The 20,697-nt window shown below is 61.3% G+C and overlaps 1 protein-coding gene across 9 annotated transcripts in view; it reads left to right on the top strand.

Moving 5' to 3' along the window:
• The window catches only part of VAV2 (vav guanine nucleotide exchange factor 2), a 165,850-nt gene that overhangs the window by 123,716 nt on the left and 21,437 nt on the right, over positions 1-20,697 (top strand). For 3 of the 9 annotated variants that reach the window (XM_032418663.1, XM_032418669.1, XM_032418662.1), the window contains exons 5-16: positions 2,500-2,602; positions 4,391-4,405; positions 5,490-5,588; positions 6,788-6,856; positions 7,924-8,024; positions 12,151-12,250; positions 13,154-13,249; positions 13,912-13,980; positions 15,706-15,792; positions 17,529-17,614; positions 18,309-18,441; positions 19,377-19,391. In XM_032418663.1, the coding sequence (XP_032274554.1) occupies positions 2,500-2,602; positions 4,391-4,405; positions 5,490-5,588; positions 6,788-6,856; positions 7,924-8,024; positions 12,151-12,250; positions 13,154-13,249; positions 13,912-13,980; positions 15,706-15,792; positions 17,529-17,614; positions 18,309-18,441; positions 19,377-19,391 (973 nt within the window). The remainder of the gene's footprint in view (positions 1-2,499; positions 2,603-4,390; positions 4,406-5,489; positions 5,589-6,787; positions 6,857-7,923; positions 8,025-12,150; positions 12,251-13,153; positions 13,250-13,911; positions 13,981-15,705; positions 15,793-17,528; positions 17,615-18,308; positions 18,442-19,376; positions 19,392-20,697) is intronic. The other 6 variants (XM_032418670.1, XM_032418667.1, XM_032418666.1 and 3 more) reach the window with 5 other exon arrangements.

Here is a 20,697-nt window from a genome sequence, read left to right as displayed (position 1 = left end):
AGACTGGGAAAAAATTCACAAAACATACCTGACGAAAAACTTGTATCCAGAATATATAAAGAGCTCCATTTCTTTTTCTAATAAGAAAAAGGCAACAAATTTTTAGAAATGGAGGGAAAGTCTTGAGCAGGCCTTTCACAAAGGACGATGCACAAATGTCCAGAAGTACACGGAAAATCCTAAACATTATTAGCCAATCGCGGAAATACAAAATAAGAGTGTAGCCATGTGGGCTGAGGAAGGGGGCCGCTGTGCTGGTGGTTGGCTCTCCCTGAACCAGGTGACCTTGAGGCTCCTCTCCAGGCCTACTTTCAGTGATTTTTATTCATTTCATCAGCTCTTAGGATGTTTAACTGTCATGGGCCCCTCACCTTCTTCCCCCAGCCCATCAGAGCAAAGCCGAAGTCTGCCTCCAGACAGTGTGAATGGCCTCAGCTGCCTTTGAGGTGTCTAATTTAGCAGCCCGAAAGCGTCCCCGTCTCCCCTCGGTTCCACGCTGTCAGGATTCTCGACAGTGGCTTTGTCACCAGCCTCGCTCTGCTGCACGACAGAAATCGGGGCTGGCTCGCACCTGCCAGAAAGAACCCTTGCCGATACTTGCCTGGACACCCAGTAACGTGGCGGGTGGGGTTTCCGGAGCTGTTTCCTTTGGGGACAGCGTCTGGAGAGGCAGGGGAGGTGACTTGGGTCAGCCCGAGTGACCCACCCAATGGGACGGGCCTCTGAGATGGTGGGTTCCTGCTAGTTCTCTGTCACCCTTGGGGCGCTGCCCTGCACTACGGTGCGGGGCCCCAGGACCGCCATCCAGACAGAAACGGCCATGGGCTCTCTGCCTCCAAGGGTTTGTGAGGTTAGAAAGGATCACTGTTTTTCAAGTACCTAACAGGTGCATTGGCCCAGAAGGGCTCACCGGTGGGCGGTGGTTACCGAGTCCGTGCGCTGGTCTAGCGCGGTGTGACCTGTCCCCTGCCTGTCCCCTGCCAGCTTCTGTTCTGTGGCCAGCATTGGGCGGCTTCCTCACACCTGGAGGGGCACAGAGTAAAGCACCCAATGCGGCGGCCTCCTCTCCTTCCCTGCTCGTCAGCTGCCTGTGGGGGTCTCATCAAGTCGGGAGCTGGCTCACCTACCCCCTGCCTGAGCCCCTCAGAGGGAAGCCCAGATGTGTCACCCCAGTCACACTCAGTCTCACGGGGAGACACCCAGGGTTTTGGGGAGACCCCTTCCATCTGGCTGCAGAGGCCTTTCCTGAACAAACTCTCCCTCCCTATCTCAAGTAGATCTGGAATGATCTCTCCCCACCCCCCACCCTCCCAGCCTGTCAGATGACAAGCCGGGTTTGGGATGGCGCCAGAAACCCATTCATAAGAGCTGCTGGGTATCATTTCTGCTCTCTCTGTCCCCTGCTGCCCCCTGGCCCTGAATTCTGGCCAGTCGGTGCCGTGGGGCGGGAGGTACTCTGTGGCGTCTCTGTGCCTTCTGGAAATTAACTTTGCCAGGTGCCGCTTTGAGCCTGAGCTGAGATGTGTCTGAACCCATGCATGGATGGCTCGGGCCTCCAGGGCGGGCTGGCTCCCGAGTACCACCTGCCCTGAGGATGGGCCCCACAGCAGGCTGCAGAGCTGGTCAGCCCTGGGCGCGGGGCACGGTTGCCCCACTGCATGTGGTTGGATTGGCTCATTTGCTGATGTGAAATATTTGCTGAGCACCTACTGTCTATCGGGAACGGTGCTCAGAAGGGGTTGAGAAGTTGGGTTTTGTCCAGGGAAGAGACAGGCTCATCCACAGACACTTAGAAAATAATGGGAGATACAGCAAGAGGGATGCACTTTGAGAGCACCGGGGGTGGAGGGGGTGGTCCTGGATCACAGACTGGGCTGGGGATCCCTGAGGGCCTCCTGGAGGAGTTGTCCTAGGATCCACATCTGGCAAGGCCGAGGGGACAGCCTGTTGGAGTAGAATCAGAGCATGGTCAGGAGCCGAAACAAGGTTGGTTGGAGTATAAAGTGAGTGGTGATTTCCTTACACTCGTTCTTGAAGCTGCATCACAAGCTCCATGTCCCTCTCTGCTCACTCGGCTTCCTTACCACCTGGTAGGGAAGGCGTCCATGCGTGAGCTCGGCTCCTTGGCCAGCACGCCTCCACTGCAGGCGCCGGCGATGCCCGGGGCGGACCGAGAGCACTCGGGGCTCCAGGTCATGGGCCTGGCGGCGTGAGTCCCCAGCATCACTACAAGGGTGGAGAAGTGGGGGCGTGGTCACAGTAGGTCCTAGAAGTGGGGCAGGCAGAACACGAGGGGATGCCTGGTATAAACACAGGGAGGCCCCAGGAGGCAGGTACGCCAGCCCGTTTTGTGGACCAGAAGCTGGAGGCCGAGCAGGAAGGGCTCACGGTGGTCCTGAGCAGCCCTGCTCCTCCCTGCGAGGCCCCTGGTGCTGTGTCCCCGCGCAGACCTGGCTGGCCCTGGCTTCCATGCGTCTGACTGGCTTCCCTCCCACGCAGCGAGCATGACCTCGGGGAGGACATCTATGACTGCGTCCCGTGTGAGGATGAGGGGGATGACATCTATGAGGACATTATCAAGGTGGAGGTACGGCAGCCCATGGTAAGCTACCCCTCACTCGCAGCGTGGCCCCCACTCCAAGAGCTCAGAGCCCCCGGGGGGTGGGGGGCGCTCCGTGGCAGAGGGAGCTCCCGAGGCTGCACCCCAGGGCTGCACCCTGCGGGCTTCCTGCCCATCCTCGGGCCCAGGCCTCCTCACGGGATGTTCCGAGGAGCTCGGGGTGTGACACTGCTGCCCTGGGATTCTCCGGGGGGTGTGCCAGATTCCAAGTCCTTCCTGCCTGGGGAGTCTGAAAATAGCGCCTGGCTGCTCAGGCGCACGGAGCGCGCATCATTTTACTCCTTTGTGCGGAGAGCGAGGAGACCGCTGCTGGCTCAATTAGCCAGCTGTGCGTCTTTTATGTGGCGAGGATATTTATTTCCCAGTCGGTGTTGGCTAATAATCTCTCGGACTCCGGTTCGCTGCCGGGTGGGCTGATGGCCAGCAGCTGCCGTGCGGAGGGTGGGGGTCCTGTCGGGCCGGGATGGGGAGGTTGGGGCCCTGGGGGGGCAGGCTACAGCCCCCTGGGTCCCCACGCTCCTAGGGGGTGGCCCAAATGCCACTTGCCAACTGTGGAGGCTTTTTATGTTGTTTGCTTTCCCTGAAGAAAGGGGGGGGAGTTTCTCAAGAAGCCAATTTCAGTGTTTTCCTGTGGTGTGGGAGTAACCAGCTGGTGGTGGAGAAACAAAGCTGGGGCGACGGCTCCCCAGCAAGGCCTTTCAGAGGGGCCTTTCCCGGCCTGGTGGCATCTGCCCTCCACTGGCATCTCGCCAGGAGGAGCACAGAGAAACATGGCAGTGGGCTCACAGCCCCCAAACTCTCTCTTCGGGACGGAATGGGTTTCTTGTTTCGCTCCTGAAGCGTCTGAGGGGTCCCCACCATTACCAGGGGCCTCTCTCTGTGACCCCAGGTCTGCCCAGGGCCATTGCTGCCCTTCCCCCAGGCAGCCTTGCAGTGGGGCAACTCTGCCTCTGAGCCTGTCCAGGGGGCCAGTTATGGGGCTGGAAGGCCAGGCCGTTGCCCCGCTGACGGAGACCCTCTGCTTTGCCCTCCTGGAGCTGGCCTGAAAGCCCAGCCAGCCCTCTGGATTTGGGGCCACCTCACTCCCAAGCCCTTTGAAGTTGAGGGTCCTGCGGGGAAAGCGGGAGCAGTGGATGCAGTGGCCCCGGGCCCTTGTCTGGAAGTCCCCTCGCTCCAGGCTGGAGACGCCCCTGAGAGGCTCCGTCTGTGCCTGGCCTGGTGAGACCCCAGAGTGGGCAGTCCCCAGAGCCTGCTGCTGTCCCTGGTCCTGAAGCGCACAGGGCAGGCCCCGGGCTGTTTGCAGGACCTGCGGGGGCCGTGGGGGAGACAGGCTGGCATCCCGCCTCTCCTGCTCTGCTCAGTGTCCTGACTGCGCTCCTTGCTGCTCACGAGCTGTCCTGTCAGTCTCTCAGCGTGGGCCTCCGGCCCCCTGCCCGTCCTCCAAAATAAAACAGGTTTTACTTCCTCCCCAGTCATGTCCGGGGCTATCTGAACAGTCAAAGTGGAAGGTAGATGGAGACCTTTCCAAAGGAAGATAAAGCCAGAGAACGGCAGGTGCCGCTCTCAGAGCCCACACGTGAGGAAGGGCCGGGTGCCATCCCTCCCCATGCAGCCAGGCTGACACTCGGGCGGGCGGGCCGAGGACTGTGACAGGATCCTGGGGCTGTTGGGTAAATGCAGACAAGCGTCCCTACCTCCCAAGCACAGCCCGGATAATGAGCTGACACTGCTAATTGGTTCTCTCTGTGATTTATTTCTCCACGCTTTCAGATAAGATACATGCAGGTAAGTGGCAGGTGGAGGGAGGCCCGGGTAAAGACAGCCAGCACCGTCTTCCTCCACCTCGCAGAGCGGTCTCAGATCTCTTGGAAAAAGCCTGGGACCCTGTCCGCAGCGAGATGCTGTCAGGCCCCACAGTCTTACACATGGTTTTAGGGGGATCATGGGCCCCCAACACTCCCCCCCCCAAAGCCCTGAAAGCAGCAGTGTAGCGCCCAGGCCACAGGGGGCTTGGGAAGGAGCCCTGGGGGGCCTCCTACCTGACCCTGGCCCCCTGGGTGATGTGCCCCCTCTGACATGTTTCTGTGGAGCCCTCGGCCCCAGCAAACACTTGGGGCATTTCTTAGGGGAGGAGGATGGTGTTAGGGCAGATAGGAGTCCACATGGCATGTCACATGGCCCAGCCCTGTTTGCCCAGAGCCTCACTTAGGGACCCATGTGGCTCGCTCAGCCTAAAAGGACGTGAGGAGAGGGTCTAGAAATCCAGAGAGACTCTGAACAGCGGCCCCACCTGCAGCTTCGTCCCCCATCCCTGTGGCCACAGTCTCCTGGTCAGTCCTACCTCTGGCCACGTTCCCCTCGGAGGTGGGGAGCAGGCCCTGCCGCAGTAGCGAGCCCCCGGTGGCCCCTGCCATTGAGCTGGTCCCTCAGGACCCTAAGTAGAGGCCAGGAAACCCTGGGAAAGCCCAGCCCTGCACTAACAGGTCGATGCTGGGTCGGCCCCTCTGTTGGCGGACACGGGTCCTCAGGGAGCTGGTCAGAGCCTTTCCCTGTGCACATAGTAGGCACTTTAAGCATGCCCCCCCCTGCTGTCTATGCCGGAGGGGCTGGCTCCTGAGGGCCCCACACCGGTCTGGTAAAATTCAGAATAGGGTCGCAGGAGCCCAGATTCTAGAAGCTTCCGTGCTTTTCTCCAAGCTGTTGCCAGTCCTCAGGTTCATGCCACACACACCCCCCAGTGCCTCAGTTTCCTCATCTGCAGAAGTTGGGGGAAGGGTTTGGGCCCCCTTCTGTCTCCTATCCCGGCCCTCCATGTCACCCTGGTGACCCTGCGGCCAGGCCTGGCTCACGTCTTGTGTCTTTCCTTTAGAAAATGGGCATGTCCGAGGATGACAAGAGGAATTGCTGCTTATTGGAGATTCAGGAGACCGAGGCCAAGTACTACCGGACCCTGGAGGACATCGAGAAGGTGGGTGCAGGCCCCCGCCCTCTCCCGGTGCCACTGGTCCCCTGGGGTGTGGCTGCCACCAGGCACCCCCTGCCCTCCGCTCCCCACGCAGGCTGCAGGCTCCAGCCTGCCAGTGTCCTTGTGGGCTGTCACCCTCGTCCCCAGTCCCACCCCCAGCCCTCAGCCATCAGCCTGTCCCGGGACCGTCCTGAGCTTGTCTCTGCGGCTCCTTCCGCCTAAGGGGGGCATCAGTGTGGCTTCCACTCCTGATTGCACTGGGCTAAAGCTCCTGATGTATACTCTCTGCTGTAGGCTGGGCGCTAGGTTACGCGCTTTGTGTATACCTTCTCCCCTAAGGCATTCTCTGCCCTCAGCTTCCCATGCTGTAAATTGGGGTGATAGCAATACCACCCCGTAAGTGGCTGTGAACGTCCTGCCGCCGGGACATAGGCCCCATGACATCAGCCTGCGGCACCCCCACGGCAGGCCCTGTGCCCCTCGAATGGCTGGTCAGTCCTCTCTCCCTGCTGGCCTCCCGAGCTCCTCGAGGACCACGGATGGGCCTTCTCCTGCCCCCACCCTGCTCTGGCCTCCCGTGGACACTGGCTCAAGGACATTTCCCTGTCATTTGAGAATCCTTGGTGCCAACTGCCTGTGCTTACTGGGTGAAAATCCAACGTTGTTTTTAAGGGAGAACCTCCCCGGCTCTTCTTTGTTTGTAGTGCCATGGCGGGGCTTCTGGGGGGCATCTCTTTGGATGGCAGGTTTAGGGCCGTACTCGGGTCTGAGTTGGGTGGAAAGTGTGGCCCTGTCCCCTTGGGTGATGTGCTCACTTCTCTGGCCTCAGTTTCCTGAAATGTCTCAAATAGCCATTGCAGCACCCACCCTGGGTTGCAGTAGGGTTGAAGTCCAGCCTGTGGGACACCACAGAGCTTTGCCCACGTGGTGGGTGTGGGTGCTTGGCTCCATCATCCCCAGCCCCGCACTCTTCCTTGCTGTAGTCACCCTGCAGAACAAATCCCCCATCTCCCCAGAATGCACGCATTCTCCAGCGACACCGGGCCCTGGTGGTGCTCCAGGCCTGCGTCACCGCCCCAGAGAGCCCCTGGCCCCTGCACCTTGGTGGGGTCGTCAGAGCCCCCTCCCCCACTGACGGCTGTGGCCTTGAAGGGGGGTGGCACCCTCTAGGCGAGCTGACAGTGGGAACTTCCCTGTTCCAGAACTACATGACCCCCCTGAGGCTGGTGCTGAGCCCGGCGGACATGACAGCCATCTTCATCAACCTGGAGGTAAGGGTCCCAGCCCGTGGCTCAGCGCCTGCAGCCTCAGGCTCCCAGCCGGCTCGGATGTCAGGCAGGCTCCCACCTGACTGTCCCTGCGGGGCCTGGGGAGCTGCGTCCCTGCCAGGTGCATGGTTGGTTGGTGCTCCGGGGTGCTTTTTGGACTGACTGGTAGGAGGGGAGTAGCCACCCTTCCCTCTGAGAACTTTGGCCTCAGGAGACAGGAGGACAAGGTTTCTGCGAGCTTCTCCAGCTTGCTGTCTGTGTTGTGGGTGGCGCTCAGACACACGTGCCCTAGAAGAGGTTTAGGTTTTTGTCAGCAGCCGGAGAGAAATGTGTCCCCTCCAGCTCTCTGAGAAGGGTCCCCTACCCGCTGTGCACACGTCTGCACACAGACACAGGAAGGTGATGGCCTCCGAGAGGCTCACCCGGATGTGGTCAGCAGAGCGGGGAGGGGTTGGCGGGAGCCTCTGGAAGCTGCACACTCATGAGCTCGAGGGGTGGGTGCTGGTCTCCCGGGGAGGCTGAGCCAGACTCGGGAGGTTCTAGCGCTCTGTGCCCCCTACCTGGAGTTTGTCCTGCTGTGCGTGGTGGCCAGCACAGACGGCTTTGGACAGAGTGGGAGCCAGACCGGGGGCTGTGCGGAGCCCCGGAGTGCTGCCTGCCGGTCGCCCGGCTGCTCTGAATGTGGACAAACACCTGTCCCCACAGAGAGAGTCTGCCTCCAGAGTCCCAGACCAGGGCAGAGCGCCCCTCTGCGCCTGCACACGGCGGGAGGGTAACAAGGATGCTGGGTGGCAATAGCCACCCAGGGCCGTTGTGGTCCCATTCTCGCCCCGGGGCCTGCGCTGGGTCGGCCACCCTGTGTCCAGACAGGCCGAGCAGGTCCCCTCATGCGCCTGGCACTGCAGTACCTTCCAGTGGGTGGAGACCCTGGTGTTTGCCTGGGGATGCGCGCCTGGCACTGGGCCCCTCACACGCGTGTCCGCAATCGCACCAGGAGAGAGCGATTCAGGGGCGCGTGGCCCTTCCGACCTGGCGCACCTGGTCATGCACTAACTGCTGGTTCTTCCCAGGACCTGATCAAGGTGCATCACAGCTTTCTGCGGGCCATCGACGTGTCCATGATGGCGGGGGGCAGCACTCTGGCCAAGGTCTTCCTCGATTTCAAGGAAAGGTGAGTGGCAGGCCCGCCTTGCCTGTCCCTCCCCGTCTGTGGGGCCTCAGATTCTGCCCTGGGGACGGGGCCGAGCTGGCCAGGTGGGATTTACTCGGGTGTGAGTCTCAGGGTGAGGTCCTCGAGGGCCGTGGCTGTGCCCCCGCGAACCCCTGTCCTTGTAAACCGAGCTGCCCACCCTTCCCACCATCACAGCCTGGAGGGGTGACCTCCCCCCCAGCAGGGTCTGGATGGGCGGAGGCCTCCACCAGCTCCCTCTACCTCTGTGCCCAGGGGTGTTGGTGGCCCAAGGGCGTTCTCACCAGCACGGTGCACCTCCTGTGTGCCCGCCCCATGGGCATCCCGCACCTGGGAGAGTCTGCCCCTCAAGCTCTAGGCCTGGCTGGGGTGGGGGTACATGGCAGCCACTTAAACACAGAGGCCGAACCCGCCCCTGCAGGGCTGAGTACGGCGCTTCCAGGGCTCTAGGCTTCCGGGGTTGAGGCCACTTCCCTGCTTCCTTGTCTGCATCTGTCACAGGACCTTGACTTCCTAATCCGTCCCTTAGGGACAAGGATGGCATCTGTGCCACGTGGTGCCGCCAGGTTCATGCCTGTGCCGCCAACACGGCTTGTCTGTGTCCACTGAAGGGCTTCGGTGGCCGGGCAGGCGGAGGGCCTGGGCCAGGTGGACGGGCTGGGGGGCACACAGCGGCAGGACCGCCCTGGCATAACAGCCCCAGCCCCCAGCATGGGGGGACAGCGCTTCCAGTGCCAAGGAGGGTGGTCCTGGATCCTCCGATCGTGCCCCGGGTTCCTTCAAGTCTCCGTGGCATCGGGGCCAGTGTCCACGAAGCCCGAGGGGGTGTAGATCCTCCGCATCAGGTGGCCTCTCTCCTCCCCCCGGCGTCCAGCTGGTCAGGCCGAGTCTAGACGCACAGATGGCGCTGGCCTGCCTACGGCCAGAAATGTGCCTGCAGGAATCGTGCCCCTGAATGCAGCTCCTCCGACCGTCCGGGCCCCTCGTCCAGAACAGGTGCTGTCAATGGAGGAGGGTGACAGCTCATTAGAAACCAACCTTTTTAAAGAAGAGTCACATCGCTGTTAGGAGGCCTCCATGACTCTTTGGTTGTTGGCTTTAAGCTTCTCTGCCTGTAACCCCGGTGGGTGGAGGGGTACGGAGCCGCCTTCTGTGCCCTGAAATGTCCTGCCAGAGCCCGGCAGGGGAGGACTGGGGTTCTGGAAGCTTTTAAGTAGGTGCGAGGGGCAGCTGTCAGGACAGCTCTGCCGTCTCCACCAAGGCCTTGGCCCCCGAATTCCTTCGTGGAGCCTGGGCAGCTGCGTCTTTAAAGCTGGGGACAAAGTCTGATGACGTGAGGGCCTGGCCGGATGCCCAGTGCTGTTGGAGGACAGTGGTCCAGCCGCTGAAGTCTCAAGAGGTCCATCGGGAGATGATGCCCTGCCTTCTGTCCTTCAGGCTTTGAAGAAGGCCCCGGAAGGTTCTGTCTTGACGGCTCTTCTGGCCAGCTACTCATCAGAGCCAGCTGGGAGCTCGTTAAGAATGCCAGTTCTGGGGTCCACTCCGCAGGGTGGGAGGGGGAGGCCCCCAGCGGCTGGTTGGGAGCCTGGGTCCATCTCGTCCTCATCTGCGGGGAGACTGTCAGGTGACCGTCAGCTCGGATCATGCGCCCTCCCGGCCAGACAGCCCATCCCCGGGCTGGATTCCAGGTGCCCCCGCCTACGAGCCCCTGAAGGGGCTTCCCCTGCATGCCCTGTGACCCAGGCAGGGACCCCTGAGCCTGCTTTCTAGGGGCCATGGGCTGGGCATCAGTAGGGAGGCATGAGGGAGCAGGAAGTGCCCGACGCAAGGGGCAAATGTGAGTCCGCTGGTGGGCCCCAGGGGCGGGGGGAAGGCCGGCTCCCTTACTCGCCCCCTGCGCCAGCAATTCCTCTCACCTGGCTGCAAGCCCGTGTGCGGGGGGAGCCAACTCAGGCTGGAGCTGTCAGATGCCCCCTCGCCCCGGTGGCGGCCCATCGCATGCTTCTCCATCCTGGGGAGCCCAAGCAGGGCTGCTTCTGAGGCCCGTGGACCCGCCCCCAGGGCAGTAGCGGCAGGCCACGTGGCCAGGGGACAAACAGACGACCTGCCCTTCCCTGGGAACCTCCGTGTCCCGGGCCTGCCCTAACAAGGCCTCTGGCCTCTGCACACAGCTTTGGGCCTCACCTGGCTCTCGGGCCTTGCTCCCGCTGGGACGACCATTATTTCTGCCCAGCAGGGCCTCAGGGGCCGGACCCTCGAGTTGGGGGCCACTTGGGGAGGGGCCTGGCTACATCCCATCGGAGTTCATGTGCCCAGTCCCTTAGTCTGTCCCTGCGTCCATCTTTTCTGCCCCTTTGCCTCCTTATTTCTGAGTCTGCACCTACGGTCCTGCGGTTCATTTACATACCGATTCCACAAGCATTTATAGAGTGCTTGCTGTGTACAGAACAGCCTCGGCTCTCACTGGGCAGGGAGGGACGGGAAGGGACAGGAAGCAAGTTCACAAAGGAAACGAGAGGACAGGAAGAGGGAGAGGAACAGGGTGCTGAGGACCAGGGTGAGAGGCAGCGAGCCGTGAGGTGGGGGGAGCAGAAGCTGCTGGGACGGCCCCTGGGTGAGGGAGCCAGCAGGACTGTTCGGGAAGCCACAGAGGCCAGAGGAGCAAGCGTGAATCGGTCAAGAGGAGATTGTCTAAAGCCCGGCTTGAGGCTTCTGTAGGAGGCTGGAAGGCCAAGAGTTTAGATTTTTTTTTATAAGGGCAGGAGGAAGCCATTGAGGAATTCTCGTGGCAAGATCCTGGCAGCTCATCACAGATGGAGGCTAGAGTAGCATCCAAGTGTGGTATGACCAGCGCCAAGTGGCAGAAGACAATCACCTCCCTCTTTTTGGAGCTAATACTTCCATTAATACAGCCTCAGTCCTCAGACAAGGCAGATGCTCCTCTTAACCTTGGCCTGAGGGGACAAGTCCCACGCAGTGGGAAGTCGGAGTGTGGCGGGGCGCGGCCGTGGCACCTTCTACTTGATGGTGGCAGGGAAGGTGGGCTTCTGTGTGAGGCCGGGGACCGGATCCGCCTCTCGCTGGAGTCCTAGAATCTCAGCCTCTCGATGCCGGAAGCTTCCCTGCAGGCTGGCACCGGCGAAAAGCCTCCGGGCGGCTGGGAGTGCGGCAGCAGCTCGGCCGGGCGTGCAGGCTGGGGAGGCTCCGAGCACACACAGGCCCAGCGCAGCTTGGACGCTGGGCGGGAGCCGGGAGATGCTTCACGATGTGTTGTCTGTGCTCACCTCAGGGCCGCTCTGAAGTCACAGGCTCGCTGGGTTGAAAACATGCTCGGAGCATGCTGCTTTGTTCTTCGAGAGTTGGGAGGAATGTGGGTGTTGTCTGTCCCCAACGCCCCCGGGCCCTACAGCGGGAGCCGGGGGTGTGCCCCAGGCCAGGATGCTTCTCAAGAGCCTGCCTCCTCGGAAGCCCAGCCAGCTCCAGGCCCAGCCACCTGCCCCTCACCCCTCGCCAGGTGCCCATGGGGAAGCAGTGTCCACGGAGGAAAGAGATGTGGCCCTGAGCACATCTGGACTCATCTCAGAGGCTGTCTCCAGCTCCCAGAGCTGGGCAGGAGGGGCCCCCACGCCCTGAAATGTCGGCACGGGGGCCACCACTCCAGGCAAGCGCAGAGAGCCAGGATGGGCCTCAGTGCTCAGGGCCTGCAGGCAGGAGTTGGAGCCTTCCTGGGGTGTCCCCCAGCCCTGAGGAGGTGGGGGCTTCTCTCCTGGCCAGCTTTGGCCTTTCCAAGGGGCAGGACGGAGGTGGCAGTGAGAACCCCATTCCAAACCCGGTCCTGACCTGAAATAGAACCACAGAAGGGGGACCTCCTTGGGTTTGGGGTTTGGGGAGAGTAGGGAAGCCCCTCTCCTGGCCTGTCAGTATTTTGGGAGGGGAGAAGGCAGCCACACGGAAAGAACAGAACCACGATGCCGGTTAACGAGTGAGGAGCTATGACGGGGAGAGACCCGTTTGCTGTGTGCTTGCCGCGCCCTCCACGGGGAACTGGAGCACGGCCCCCGGAGCTGCAGTGTCTCATAAGCTGTGTGCACGTGCGCTCACCATCCAGGCTCCTGATCTACGGGGAATACTGCAGCCACATGGAGCACGCTCAGAACACGCTGAACCAGCTCCTCGCCAGCCGGGAAGACTTCAGACAGAAGGTCGAGGTAATGGGGGCTTCCCGGCTGGTCCCCCGTTCACCGGCCCCTTGCTTGTCCATTTTGTGGAAAGGTGGACACCAGGGTAGCAATGGGATGGTTTCTGTAGATGTTTTTCTCGATGATTTTTTCCCCTTTGGGGGGAGGCAGGTGCAGGTCACTGTCCCAGGCCCGAGTCCCCTGGGTGCATCTGACTCCTGGGCCAGATTCAGCTCAGCAAGGGGCTATGACCTTGGTCTACACAGACCCCATAGGGACCCCAGATGATGGACGTTTGCTGGGAGCCAAGGAGCCTCCCTCCCGTCATTATCCCCACCCCTCGCTCAGGGCCAATCTCTGGCACTTGTCCAATTGCCCATGTGGGCCCCTCTCCAGGACCCCTTCCTCATCCTCCTTGTCGGGGGCAACTGAGCTGCTCCCCGAGGCTGGGATTCCTGTGTTGTATTTGGTCAGTCAAACCCTTTCCAGAGTGAATCCTGGTGCAGGGGCCCTCTTTTCTAGCAATGCTGGGAGGCATGTCCCCAGAAGATGCATGATGCCCCTCTGTGTCCGGGAAATGTCCTGAGGGTGGCCCTGCCTTGGTATGAGCAGGCTTCCCTGAGGGTCTCTAGGCAGGCCAGGGCTGGCTCCAAATACCAGCGCCCTTGGTGCCCACTGCAGACTCTCAGGGCTACAAAGTGGCAGCGGGACGCTGCTGGGAAGCCCACCCCTTGCACGCAACTGGTTTGGGAAGGGTCTGTGGGAGACACTGCCCGTTTGGGGAGCCAGGCCACTGAAAGACCGGACACCTGGGCCCCAGTTCAGGGCTGAGGTCTGCCCACCCCCACCACCGCCTTGGGTGCAGGATGGGAGTGTTGGGGCCCAGCAGCCCTGGCGAGGGTCTCCATCCCCTTCTGCTCGCCTGTTGCCCAGGAATGCACGCTGAAGGTCCAGGACGGGAAGTTTAAGCTTCAAGACCTGCTCGTGGTCCCCATGCAGAGAGTGCTCAAATACCACCTCCTCCTGAAGGTGAGGCTATGCGTGTGCCCCGTGGCCGCCACCGGAGAGCGGGATGGAGGCCCGGCTGCCTCTAGGGGTGTGGACGGGGCCCAGATGCACCAGAGTGAGAGACAGACAGCAAATCTGTTCTCACAGCCTGTGTGGCGCATATCAGGAATGTTTATCACAGGAAATGGACAAAGGGAATTTGGGACTGAAATCCGTAAGAGCCAAAAACTTGAGAGACAGAAACGTGTCCCCAGACCAGGAGTAAGAGTAGCCTGGAGTGGGTCACTTAACCCAGTCTCTGAGCTTCCTGGTAGGCATGGTAGAAGTGGAAGTAGGAAGTCATTCTGGACAGACAGATCTGGGGAGAGAGAGTGGTTTCCATGTGGCGTGAGGCTCTTCGGCGAATCTACCTGTCACCCGTTAGCTCGGAGCCTTGCTTCATGCTGCTTTGAAGTGCTTCCCATCACCCAGCAGGTCGGGGACACTCCGTCTCGAAGCAGTGTGTCCCCTGGGCGAGGGCTTGCTGTGTGTGCTGGGTGTCAGCTGAGCCAGAGCCTGGCCCGGTGGTTGGGGACGTGGTCCTGACGGTCTGGCTCTGGGCCCACACCCTGTGCCTGGTGGGGGCAAGGACGGAGGCCAGCATCCCCACGTGGTGACCCGGGACTCCTCTCTCACACGTGCAGGAACTTCTGAGCCATTCCACCGATCGGCCCGAGAGACAGCAGCTCAAAGAAGCTCTAGAAGCCATGCAGGTGGGTGGGTAAACTGAGGCCGGGGAGGGCCGAGCCAGTGTGGGGCCTCACATACCAAGTCTGCATGCTTTGACCAGAATTGGGCTCGCCAACAAGCCTTGTTCTGTGACCATAGATGCAGCTTTTCCTGGGAAGACAACAGGCCGAGCAGGGACGGGGTGGTGGGTGGGAGCCGCCCCAGCACAGAGAAGGTGGGCGGAGGGGGCTTGAGGCACTCGCCCCAAGCGTCCAGAATCCCTAACCTCGCCTGACCCATGGCGACTTCCCTGGGTCTCCCTTCCTCCTGCTTCCCTGGCCGTCCACCAGGGCTCTTGCCAGGTCCCAGGCGCTGGACTCAGTCTGGCCATCTGGCCCCATGCTGCCCACTACGCGGGCCTGCAGCTTTTGCTTCTGAAATGTCCTCCCCACTCAGCCATGCTGCCTCCTCTCCCCTCTTCCCTATGTCCATTGGAAGCCCACTGTGCAGGTAAGTCCCTGGAAGGAGAGCTCAGCTCGTGCCCTCCCCTTGCTCTGAAGCCTCTGTGCCTCCCCACTGCCCCTGCGTCGGGCTCCGGCCCCCCTCCTGGCACACAGATACCCGGGTGCCTGGCTTTGCCCCTGTGTTTTCCACTAATGCCCTAAATTCCAGGCAAGCTTGGTCACCCCCATGCTCCTGTATGTGCTCCGTCCTTTCTTGTCTCTGTTGGCTCAGGCTGGACCTCCTCCTTGTCACTTGGCTGTGTCCTGCACATCCTTGGTCTTTGCAAGGTGACATTTCCCAGGATTGCCCCCCCCCTTGGGGATGGTTGTGCTGGGGTAATGCCGTCACCCCTTTGTGCCCATTGCTCCCTGATCATGGTCATCTGTGTTCCCAGCGGAGCACAATGCCCAGCACGGGGTAGATCCCCTCAGCACTGCAGCTGGGCAGGGGGACGACAGTGTCCCCAGCACCTCCCAGGGTGAGTGCTGACCTCTGTACCCTCTTGGATGAGCTCCTTCCAGAGGGCAAGGGTCCGTCTCCGTCTGTGGCTTCGAGCCCATCACCTGGCCCTTGGGTGGTCTGTGCTGGGGGAGCATCGCTGATGAGCCAGGCCCATCCTGGAACGTTTCTGCCTTAGATTCCGCCCCACCAGTGGGCTCCTTATAGGAATGGGCAGGAGGTGCTGGAGGGGGAGGCTGGAACGGCTCCCCACCTTGGCCTGGCTCGGGGATTCCACCCAAGGCAGCTTGTCCTACTGGGCAGGTCAGTGCCTCCGGCTGGGTTCTCCCGAACAGGGCTTGGGGTCCCCTAGACCCTGGCCAGTGCTGGCTGCCTGGATTGCAGCGGGCACTGCCCCCTGGTGGCCGGCAGGAGGGCAGCGGCGTGTGGACCTCCAGAGCTAGACTGCGGGGTCACCCAGTTCTGCCCGGCTCCGCGGGAGTGGGGACCCTGCCAGGGGCCCAGTTCCCCAGAGCTGAGAAGCAGGCTGGTCAGGTCTAGCTGGCTGTTTTCTTCTAGTCTGAGCTAGAAGGGGGTCGAGTGGCAGGGCAGGGAGAAGCCGTTCCAGGAGGCAGGGGCTTGGGGGGTCTCGCCCACTGACATGCGCCGTTTGGGGTTGCTTTTACCTTCCCTGCCTCAGTTTACTCGTCTGTCAGATGGAGTTTCGAAGGCCTGCCCGCTGTGGTGGCTGGTGGCAGGTGCTCTGGAAATGTGGATGGGGATGGGGGTTGGCCTGCTGACCCCTCCCCCACCTCCGTTGTTTTCAGGACTTAGCGATGTACATAAACGAAGTTAAACGGGACAAGGAGACCCTGAAGAAAATCAGCGAATTTCAGAGTTCTATAGAAAACTTGGTAAGTGTGGCTGATTCTCTACAGAGTGGAGATTAATTAGGATCACACATACACGTTTTAGAAATTACTTCCATAATCTCGGTATTAAATGAGCAGGCGGGTGAACCTACTCTCTCCGTCTGGGTCGGGGAAGTGGGCGCAGCTGTGTACCGAGGTGGCCCGCGCGGTGAGGGGCAGGGTCTGCGGGAGGAACGGTATTGACCCCCTCCCTCCCTCCCTGGCCTGGACCGAGGACAGAAGGGCTGTGGCTCCCGAGGCGGGGGGGCAGGCTCCCAAGGCTCCTTGTCCACCTGCAGCTCTGCTCTCCCTGGGAGGGTCAGTGGGGAGACAGTTTGGCCGCCCTGTCTGGGAGCGGCCCTTGGCTTCTCCCCTCTCCTCCCTCCATTAGGCAGGGCTGACGCCTCAGAGGACCCTCTCCCCAGCCTGGTTCATCAGAGGCTCAGCCTTGGGGTGTTGGGTGAGCCACTGTGTCCTGCCGGGAAGAGGAGATGGGCAATCCCAGAAAGCAGACGCTTCCTTGTCTGTTCCTTGTAGCAAGTTCTCAAAGATCTGCCGAGTATTTCAACCAGGCTTTCTGTACCCCAACACTGTGGACATCTGGAGCCAGGCCGTTCTCTGTTGTGGGGTCTCTGCTCGGCATTGTAGGGTGTTGAGAATCCCTGCCTGTGCACCCCACCCTTGGGGGTCCCAGACACCCCTGGACATCCCTTGAGTATAGGGCTACCCTGGCTGAGCACCACTGGGTTAGCCCCGGATACTTCTAGTGCCTGGCGGGGTCTGGGGCTGTCCGTCTCCCCCTGTGATCCTTGATGCTTTCTAAGGGCTATATGATGGAAGTTTTGGGGTTCTTAAAGTTTTTAGATATGAATCATCGTGTTCCTTAAATAACAAAAAGAACACAGTGGTGGCGGGCAGGTGTGGGCCCGCCCCGGGGGCAGGGCGCATGCTCAGCCTGGGGGTCTCTGCCGAGCCCACCAGCAGCAGGCGGAGGAGATGCGGGGCGCGGAGGCAGGCAGCCGAGCAGGGTGCTCACCCTACCATGTGTGACGCCGGAGCTGTGCTGCTCTCAGCCTTGGACTGGCGGCTCCTGCAAAATTCGGAAAATTCAGAAAGCTGCCGAGAACTGTCGTCATGGCGCCACAGGCCCAGCCCCTTTAACGTGCTGGAACATTCTCTCCTGTCCGGGTAGACCGTTTCTTTGCAAACCACGCAGGGAACGCGCCTTCTCTGAATCAGAGCAGAGGGGAGAGACAAGCCAATCTGAAATCGCAGCAGACCAGAGAGGGATTGGACTCGAAGCCTCTTCCTGTGGAGGACGCCCCACTGGAGGCCCCCTCGCCCCGCCCGCCCTCCATCTGATAGGCCTTGTTTGTTCTCCTCGGCTTGGTTTCCCAGGGTTGGGCGTCCGGCCCTTCCTACCAGGGCCTGGCTCTGGGCTCCACACAACGGCGGCCTGTTGCCGTGACCCACGCCATCAATCGCCTCTTGTTCCCGCAGCGCTGAAGGGTGTGCTCAGCGAGGCTGGGGCAGGGCCCATCTCCCAGCCCCGTCCTCTCCTATCCCGACCTGCGCCCCAGCCAGCAACTGCAGGCTCGCTTCTCCCAGTTCTGCCTTCCATGTCCGCGGGAAGCATGCCCGCTTGGGCGCCAGCCCGCCGCCCTTGCTCTCCGTGTAGGTGCGGGGCAGCTGGGGCCCCCTCTGGCGCTGGGGCTGACCGCCTTGCCCTTTCTTTCCAGCAAGTGAAACTAGAGGAGTATGGGAGGCCGAAGATCGACGGGGAACTGAAGGTCCGGTCCATAGTCAACCACACCAAGCAAGATAGGTGAGCGGGCAGGCGGCCCCGGGCGGGGTGGCGGCCCCTTGTAGTCGGGCACCTGCTTCCTAACGGCCTGGAAACAGCTTGCCCCCTCAGCCCTGTGTTCTCCTGCTTTACTCGCTTCCTTTCTGCTCAGGGACACGGTCCATGCCACATCACCCAGTGGCTGCCCTGCCCGTGGCACTGGGCTGGGCTAGAGGGCAGCCAGAGGCCCTGGCCTGCGAGTTCCCAGGCTCCCTGGGGCCATATGCGCTCTTGGCCACATGCCTGCGAGGGAGTGCCCAGGCAGGCGACAGGGAAGGCTCCAGATGCATGGCCCCTGCTTATTCAGAGCTCTCTATGTGCACCTGCTCTGTGCAAGGCCTGGGGCTGGGGCTGGGGCCATGGTAGATAGGGGTCCTGTCCCTCTGGGGTTCCCATCCTAGTGGGGGATGGAGCATGGAGGCCTGAGGAGCCCATATGAGCCTTGAGCCCTGGGGGTGGGTAGCCAAGGAGGGCTTCCTGGAGGAGTTGCATGGAGCAGCTGAGACCTGCTGGGGGGTCAGAGTTGGCAGCCGAGCCCCACAGTGGGACGGGGCCCAGGCTCGGAGAGGGAATAGCCCTGTTGCTGCCCATCCCAGGCACATGCTGGCTGTCCTGGGGCCTCGGAGCATGGGGCGCTGGGCATGCTGACGGCCGCCTGGCCGCACTGCTGGGCCAGGTACTTGTTCCTGTTCGACAAGGTGGTCATTGTCTGCAAGAGGAGAGGCTACAGCTACGAGTTGAAGGAGGTCATCGAGCTGCTCTTCCACAAGATGACCGACGACCCCATGAACAACAAGGACGTCAAGAAGGTGGGCCTGGGGCTGCCTGCTGGTGACGGCAGGGCCTTCTGGGGCTGAGGGAGGAGCTGCGGGGTGGCCTCGAGAGCAGGGTGAGCCGGAATGGAAGTCAGCACTGACCCCGACTGGGTGGCTCTGCTGTGTGAACGGGGCTTCCCTTCTGTCACCCTCGTGTCACTGTGCCTTCTGTGGGGGGCAGCCCACTCTGTGCCCAGCCCAGCACTTCCCTGGCCCTTTGTCTTTGAATCTTCCCTGGGGGTGGGCGTCATCCGGATCACAGCTCCTGGGTGAGGGGACCGCAGAGCGGCTCTGAAGAGAGCCAGATTGTAGACCATGGCCCCTGATTTCAGCCCACGTTGCCACCTGCAGTAAGCAGGCCTTCCTTCGGACGGGGGCTCTGGGCAGGCCTGACGGTGGGTTGTTAGACGCCGATGTCCAGCCAGTGGGCCAAGGCTGCTGGGGGGCGGGGCCGGGGCTGTTGGGGGTGGGACCACAGCTGTGTAGGGTGGAGCCACGACTCCAGAGGGTGGAACCGAGGATGCTGGGGTGTGGCTGCCACCCCCTCTGGTTCAGTCCTGCTTCAGCAGAGGCTACTGCACCCCAGGGCTTGAGCATCTACTGTGTGCATCCCTGGCTAGATTTGGGGGCCAGAAGCCAACGTGCTAAAAATCCCAGATTCTGGACTTCAGAGCTTGCAATATAGAATGCAGGTTCCACCTGGAAGGGCTATTGGGGGTGACCCACTCAACCCCGCCTGATGTCTGAAACAACTCCTGCGGCTTGGGGTCAAAGCCACAGTCCCTCCAACCCCTGGCACATCTCCTCCGGGAGGCAGAGCCTTGCCCTTGGCAGTGCTGGGTCCTGGGCTGTGGTACCCGGTGCCGGGCCAGGCTGAGTCTCTTAATGATCTGTCTCCCCCTTTCCTCCCCTCTCCTCATGCTTCCTAGTCTCATGGGAAAATGGTAAGCACCTGGGTCCTCCTCCTTTGCTTTCCTCCCCTCAGGGCCCAGCCGGCCCTTCCTTTCTGAGCCTGAGCAGCAGTGGAGACCCCGGGTGGGCCTGAGCAGTGGGCCTGAGCAGCGCCAGGCTCCTGGCTTTCTTCTTCCTTCGTCCTGCTCCCTGTGCCCTCATCAGGATGGTGATGTGTATTCATGCTCACAGACTGCCATTACGGAGGGTAGAAATGAAGGCCCACCTGCCTGCCCCGGTCCCACCCTCTCCCATTCCCCAGAGGTAAAGGACCACAGGCTGTTTTATAGTGAGCAGGGCTTTGGTGTATTCTCACAGTGTCCTTCTCCGCCTTCCTGTCTTCCCTCCTTCCCTCCCTCCCCCCTCCCTCTCCTTCCCTCCCTCCCCCCTCCTTGTCTCCTTCCCGGTCTCCCTCCCTCCTTCCTTTCTCCCTCCATCTTTTCCAACACAAATGGGCTCAGACTTTCCACACTCTTCTTCCTGGGCCCCTTCGAAAGCCCCTAGAGATGGCCTGGCCTGTGGGTGGTCAAGGCAGCTGGGGGCTGGTTCAGCTGCAGGCTCTCCCAGCCCATGGCCTTCTCCAGCCTTTGGTTGGGTTTGTCTCTGTTGTTTTACTTCGGAGCAGTGAGCTTTTTAGCCTCACATTTAGGAACTGAAAGTGGGTGGACCAGGGTGGTGGAAGGGCCCCAGGCAGTTCAGAGCACAGGCTCCCTGGGGACCCCACTCAGTCAGAGACATGGCCCTGGCTGAGCCTGCAGAGGGTTCAGTTGAGGGTCCACCTTGCAGCGGGAGGGAGAGGGGTCCCATGACATCTTGTTAGAGGGGTGTGTGCACATGTGCGTACACGCACATGCATGTGTGTGTGCAGGCACGAGTACCTGGTACATACGCACATTCATACATGTGCACACAGGCACGAGTACCTGGTACGCACACGTACACGTGTGCACATGCAGGCATGAGTACCTGATACGCATGTACACACATGTGCACACGCAGGCACGAGTACCTGGTACACATGCATGTACACGTGTGTGCACACAGGCATGAGTACCTGGTACACACACGTACACATGTTGCACATGCAAGCACGAGTACCTGGTACATATGCACGTTCATGCGTGTGCACACAGAGGCACGAGTACCTGGTACATGCACATACACGTGCACATGCAGGCACGAATACCTGATATGCATGTACACACGTGCACACGCAGGCACGAGTACCTGGTACACACACGTACACACGTGTGCACACGCAGGCACGAGTACCCAGTACACGTGTGCACACACAGGCAC

This window comes from Phoca vitulina, unplaced genomic scaffold, assembly GCF_004348235.1.
Source record: "Phoca vitulina isolate PV1807 unplaced genomic scaffold, GSC_HSeal_1.0 scaffold21, whole genome shotgun sequence".
In the NCBI taxonomy this organism is placed as follows: Eukaryota; Metazoa; Chordata; class Mammalia; order Carnivora; family Phocidae; genus Phoca; species Phoca vitulina.
This window is presented reverse-complemented; position numbering and strand designations above follow the sequence as displayed.